The sequence below is a fragment of the Simochromis diagramma genome, unplaced genomic scaffold (genome assembly GCF_900408965.1).
Source record: "Simochromis diagramma unplaced genomic scaffold, fSimDia1.1 OVJJ01000293.1, whole genome shotgun sequence".
NCBI classification, from domain to species: Eukaryota; Metazoa; Chordata; class Actinopteri; order Cichliformes; family Cichlidae; genus Simochromis; species Simochromis diagramma.
The window spans coordinates 23257793-23264629 of NW_024386801.1; the positions used below are offsets into that span (position 1 = coordinate 23257793).

Genomic DNA, 6837 nt, shown 5'->3' on the forward strand with positions numbered 1-6837 from the left:
ACACACACACTAAGTGTTGAGCCAACATTCAGAAACAATAGCAAGGAAGGAGCAGTCTTTTTCTTTCTATCAAACAAATTCCCCCCTCCATATCAAACCATAATTCTGTCTCTCCAGTCATCAAGTCTCCATTGTTTGAGCTAAATCTTTGTCATGTTCTGTATCAGCACATGGCATCCTGTTCTGCCTTGATTTCTGCTCACTTAACTCAACCAAGGGATCGCCTTTGACTGTCAGTTGGCCATAAGACCTACATTTCTCCCTACTTTCCTCTGAGTAAGCAAAACAACAGACCACATCTCTCTGACCTTTTTTTCTTCTTTTTTCTCTTTCTTTTCAGTCACAAAGCCCCCCCAAAATCTCCTTCTAGGTCCACTGGGGCTTCTGTTTCAACATAAGCCTGTGCTTCTGGCTTTAAGTGGAAAGGATAGTGGAAAAACCAAACAGCTAAATGTGGTGAATATGGCGGCTCTGTGTGCTCTGATTCTGTCCAAAAACGCACTCAAAGAAAAAAGATTAAAAGAACCAGTAGCTTTGTATCTTTAACAACTATAAGCATTAGTGACTTATGTTTTGCTATACTTTGAAATACATATTCAGCAATCCAACTTAGAAGTGTGAAATTTCACTTACTTTGGATATTTTTTTTCTTAAAGCACATAACTTACAAGGTTTATTTATGCAATGGCATGCCTGAAATGTTGCTGTGTACACACAGACACACACACACAGACACACAGACACACACACACCCTGCTGAGAGCCAACAAAAGGTAGGTCCACTGAAGAAATGTTAAATCCAGTCTCGCTCTCTCTCCTTCACAGTGCTTTCACAGCTGGGGTATAGCATGCTCTGCTAAAACACACTAAACCACTGAAACTAAAGGAGTAAAACAAACGCTAGAAAAAAAGGATCACCTTAAAGAGGCAGCATGCTGTATGGGCTGTGATTCTGCATGAAAACAAACTGTCATACACACTCACCAGATAGTTCATTTTGTCCCAAGCAAGGCAGCTGTGCTAACTCCGAGGCAGGGCTTTAGCTCAGCCCTGTGAGACTCTGTGCAACAAGATCCAAAAGATCTCCAAACTCCTCCAAGTCCCCTCCTTCACCCTCCTTCCTTCCTATGTCCTTCTCCCAACCCTCCCTGTTATTTTCCTTCTCCGTATCTCTTCTTTTGTCTTGTCCAGTCTTGTTTTCAACAGTCAAGCAGATCTCCACATAATGCCCCTGTGTGATCTCACACAGCAAGAATGAGACCGCTGCCTGCCTCATTTACTTGTACCCTCCTCGTCCCCTCTTTCTGCCTTGATCTCTCTGTCTTTGCTGTGGAAAAGAGGGCGGAGTGTGTAACCCGACACGTCACTTCCTGCTGAATCATGATATTTCCTCTGTCCACTCAGTCTATTGGCCTGAGGAGCTCTATCATGCAAATAAGCCCTCCCAGTGTCCTTACTCCCAGGCTGAGAAAGCGTGTCAGTGCTCTGGTATGCTCATGCACAGGCGCTAGGGAACATGGCATAGCTTTACTGTCTTTACTGTCAGATTGGCATTTCTTTGGCACCCAGCCTAAAAGAGGTAATGACTAACATGAATGTATTTCAGTGGATGTGACAATCAATTAACCCTTTATAATCCAAAAATCTGAAAAGATGTTCCAATTGTCTGCAGGCACTTCCCTGCCTCTAAAGAATGTTTTTCCATTATTGAAAAAAATATAATTCGGAATAAAGGACACAGAGACAAACTACTTCCTTTTTGATCTACGTCTGACCTGGCAAAGATCTGATGCCACATCCCCTTCTGTCACAACCCTCCCCATTTATTCAGGCTTGGGAAAGGCACTAGGAGTATACAGATTTGGGGACAGGATAGAAAATAGTAAAACTGAGGGACAGCTCAGATTCAGCTTTTTGTAGACAAAGTTAGAAACAAGGCTGAGGTGGTATGGAGATGTGCAGAAGGGGGAGGGTGGCTATACCAGACAGTGGATGATGAAGCTGCCAGGCAGGAGGAAAAGAGAAGGTTAGTGGATGTAATGAAAATGAGACAGAAGATGAGGTTAAGGATAGAGTGAGATGGAGATGGGGAAAGAAAAAAGAGCAAAATAATGGGAATATTTTTAATTTATTTATTTTTACCATCGATCAAGAACTGTTTTTGAAAAAATAATTTCATTCTATATCTTTATAGGTGAAAAAGTACAGGACAGGCATATGGAAGCTATCATAACTTTTACTAATAATGTTTGTTTAGCACTAAAAATGTCAATTCAAAACTAGATCAGGAGTTCCACATGGCTGTGGATTTAATATTTTTAGTTGGAGTGGCTTCCAAGAGATCTGGACCAGGAGTCAGTCTACCATTCCTTCCTTGAACGGCCTCTTGGACACCCTGGACTGAATGTAATAAACCTGTAATAATAAAGTAATAAAGTTTGTAAGACTGTCGGTTTCCATAGACAATAAATCATCTGGGGACACACCCATAGAGAAGCTTTCTGTGAAGGCATACATTCTCCATGTATCCTTGAGCAATTCCTACACCGGAAAAAAATCGATCCTCTTCTAAGATGCAAGGTAAGAAGTCAGCACAAGTACAACTATCTCTATAGTGAAAGCACTCTTTCAAAGGTTTTCAAATACGTCAATGAAAAGATTCGTCAAGGCTTAGGGCAAAGGTCACAAGATCACACCAATTTTCAACCATGTTCACATGTTCACATTAAAAAACATCTGGTAATTCTTTGTTTTTACATTCATCAGGTGCCAATCAGCCCAAAAAGCAAAGAGAATTAAAAAACACATGCCATGATAGAGTTCAGGTCTTAGGAGGTTAAACCCAAAACCTACATTCAGCCAAACAGATTGGGAGTTCTTTCTAATTTACCGCAAGCGTAAATTAAATTAAGAGAAAGAACTCATTACTCAACCATTTGCTTCACTGCTTATACATTTGAGGGTAGCATATCCCAGCTGCCATGGGACAAGAAACAGGAAACACCCTGGATGGGTCTGCAGTCTATAACATGGAAAATACAAAGAGATGGACAACCATTTATGCTCACACTGACACCTACGTTCAACATCACAACATGCAAACTCCACACAGAGAGGCCCACGTTAGCCAGCAGGTTTGAAACAGGAACATTCTTTCTTTGACTGCATAGCCACACTGCAGATCACTGTTCGGATTCAAAATCACACACAAAATCTACCCTTGGCTGCTGGGCGAGCAGCAGAGAGTGGGATAACGTGTAGGTGGGAAAGTTGTAGTTGCATATGAAACATAGCAGGTATACTGGCCCTGGAGCAGCTAACATCATCTATGAGCCAGCAGAAGTGTCAACTTTGTCCTGCTCAAGACAATGTGAACACACACACACGGCTTTGTTTCCATCTATGTGATGTATAAACAAAATTATGTCCATATCACAAGCATTCATTTCAAAAATCCCCACTGACCCCTCCACTTTGCTCTGCCCACACAAACAGAGTAATGTAATCAGCGTCAGCACACTCACAGCAGAAGTTTAAGTGAAATTGTTTAAAAAAAAAAGCTCTTTGTCTAAAAGACTTTTGTCGTTACGTCTTTCATGCTTTTATCCTGGAGGTCAACAGTCTTTTTCGTCAACTGTAGTCTCTTTCAGTATCAGACTGTGTGGTGTCAATACACTCTATTCACTACTTGGTTACAGCCATCTACAGCCATCTGGGCCATTATCATAAAACTGTGTCCTAAATGGCAAACTGTCTGTGCAACAGTAAAAAAAAACCTCCAAACACTGGAAATGTACTACATAGAGCAGAGAGTAGTACTATGTAGTAGTATGCTCTGTTTACCCAATGTTTCAAGCAGTTATTGGTCTAATACGGCAGATACATCACTAGATATTTGTGATTTAAGGACCTGGTCCTTCACATTTAAAGGTAGTAATCAAAGCTGAGCATCACATACTTTGTGATACTGGCTTGTAGAGTGGCTGTAGTATGAGAAGTAGGCATACCAAAACTCTTAACTGAAAAAAAGAACAAAACCGTTTCAGTACATTCATGTCTAGTAGCGAGTTCAATGAACTGCTGTCTAAAACCTTCAAAAATATATTTCCTATTCTATTAGCCTCACAGCACAGACTTTTTCCTGATAGAGGGAATTCTTTGTTCTACTGTCTGACAATCAGGTCTTTGACAGCGAAGCACAATAACAATCATTGTAGGCAGCGTTACACACTGCCTATAGGATGAGAGGCAGATAGCAATACATCGGCCATTACAGTTCAGTTTGTATACTTATACACAGAAGTCAGTCTTTTTAATTATTATATATGCATCTTCTCACCAATCACCTGTTGGACAAAAAACTTGCACTTGCATGTGCAAAAAACCTCCAAAAGAACAAAAATTTAAATGCACACACAAAACCCTGCACACAGTTAGGACAGTACATTGAGCTACAAACAAGCCAAGAACTCCAGCACGTACACACACGGTCCATATTTATGGGAAACTCCATGCAGGTCCGGCTCAAATATTGTCCTCTGACATAATGAGTATGAAAAAATTTGCTTCGTTTCTACTACTAACAGTCCACTGACTGTCTCCAGTATCACTGATTACATGCAAAGTATGTTTTTTACCTGCCCAGCAATACTTTACTTTCAGCAACTTTTAACATGTCTCCAATCACAGTAGTTTGGGCAGTTTGTCTCATAATAAGAAGGTCTGGATTCCAGTCCACCAGCCAGCTACAGCCTGTCTGTGCAGGGTGCGTGTTCCTTCCTGTATATTTGCTGAATGGTTGTCAGTCTGTGTCACCCCTATGACAGACTGGTGACCTGTTGCAGGGTGTTTTCCCACCTCCTCTCATGTGACAGCTGCGATGGCCTCAGACCCACCGTGTTCCTGAACTGTAGAGGTGGAAGAGAAAAAAAAAGTCCTCTTCATTGTAACCTCATTTAAAAAACTACACCTGTCTGTTTTGGTAAAAAGTGCCACCCAAATAGACTTGATGACACCCGTTTAGTTTTACCAGTTATATTTTTCAAGGATATCACGTCTTTAAAGTAGCCAGCTGTACTGACTGTGGTTCCTCCTGATCTTACCTTCAGCGATTACTAAAAATGAATGGGAAAGAAATTCTAAATAATGTGATGGTTCTGTGGCATGCCTCCGTCTCCCTGCTGGACATGCTTGAAGATAATAAGAAAAGATATCACTTTGATTTCCAGCATTGAACAGTCCTTATAATCACTGTGTGCAACGACAGCTGACTGGAGGGGTGCTAGTGGGACTTACAGTGTGAATGTATCTGCTACCCTGTTGTTACTGACTACTTGCTAGTCATTATCATAGAAGCCTGTGCATTAATATTGAAGATTGAATATTTGCATGTCAAAAATGCTTCTGAAAACATTTCAAAGCACTGAAATTATCCCATGCTGTTTAATATTTGGTGGTGAATAATAGATGTCTCAAAACGGCATTTAAATACCTAAACCACAGTTTATCAAATCACTCAGTCAGCGGGAGCCTTCTTTGTCATTCATACAATAAACAAAACTTTTTCCGAGTTCTTCCACGTCTAACCTGTTTCTGCTGACAAACACAACGATGATTCATTCTTGTACTGTAACATAAAACTTGCATCAGCCAAGGCAGGAAGAGGCAACTCCAGGCACCCTCCTTCCACAAGTTCTACATACTAATTTTTTCTTCTTTTCCTAAACGTTTGTTTCCTCTGGACAGGTTTTTGAGGTCTTTTGAAACATCTCTTTTAGTCATCTTGGCTCGAGTTGTGCTAAAAGGCGTGCGTGTTTGAATTTGTTCAGAAGAGGAAAACCTGCCAGGTTTACACTGCAAGAAATTAAAAGGAGCTTAATACTGAACATGAATGTAAAGAGTAATCCGTTATCTCAGATACCTTGTTTTAATAACCCGCTGGGACCAGGAATTCTTACTAAAACGAATCTCCCAGGCCTTACCTAACCCTAACCCAGGACTGGAAGTATAACTCTAGCAAATAAACAGATCCATTTACATAGTTACATTACAGAGGAAAAGAAAGACGACAGACAAGTCCCAAAAAGCTCTCCCAGGGCTGTGCAGTCTTTTTATAGGCCATCAGAAGTAAAGTAGGCTAATTAGCATTCTGCCCCAGTATGCAGTAGCAGTATTCGTCTGTTTTCTGCACTTTCTACTGCATACTGCTAGGATGGCATAAATCTGTAAGACGTCACAGAAGCAAACACCACATGAAAACGACCATCTCACCTGACTCTGTGTGCCTCTTGGCTTTAGAGCTGATGCTAACATTTGACTGATGACTTTTAAAGCATCAGGCTGCCTTGCTGACCTCTTGCCCTTACAGGAGCCTAATTAGCAGCGTAGCCTGGCTGCTCTTTATTCTGTATCGTTCAGAAAATAAGAGTTACCTGGATTATGGATGGATTTTTACCATTTACCATTCCAGCTGCTACATAGCATACCAGCTTTCTGTACTCTCGGTGCGCTATGACAGTGACACTGAATTGGATAGGTGGTTAAAAAAAACTGGACATTGCTGTGAATCTGACTAACATCACTGATACCAAAAGTGTATCTGCCCTTTCTATGTCAGCTCCTATTTTTGTTGGGGGCAAATCAGACATGATCAGTACAGAAAAATGACCCAGTTTAAAAAAAAGGTAAAAAAAAAAAAAAAAAAAGTATTTTTAGCCCATTTTTAACTGGTGGGTAAAAATGGAAAAATAACCCTAACTGCAAATAGCCAAGTTGCAGTTAGGGTGAGTGCAACTTGGCTGGACTCTCTCACTCTCTCTCTCTCACACACACACACAC

The 6837-nt window shown here is 40.9% G+C and overlaps 1 protein-coding gene across 1 annotated transcript in view; it reads right to left on the minus strand.

The window, feature by feature from the left end:
- Window positions 1-1417, minus strand: part of bcar1 (BCAR1 scaffold protein, Cas family member) — a 32747-nt gene extending 31330 nt beyond the window's left edge. Inside the window, exon 1 of the mRNA XM_040026632.1 lies at window positions 985-1417. Coding sequence (XP_039882566.1) covers window positions 985-996 — 12 coding nt within the window. The 5' untranslated portion in view covers window positions 997-1417. The remainder of the gene's footprint in view (window positions 1-984) is intronic.
- Between the last annotated feature and the right edge of the window lie 5420 nt (window positions 1418-6837).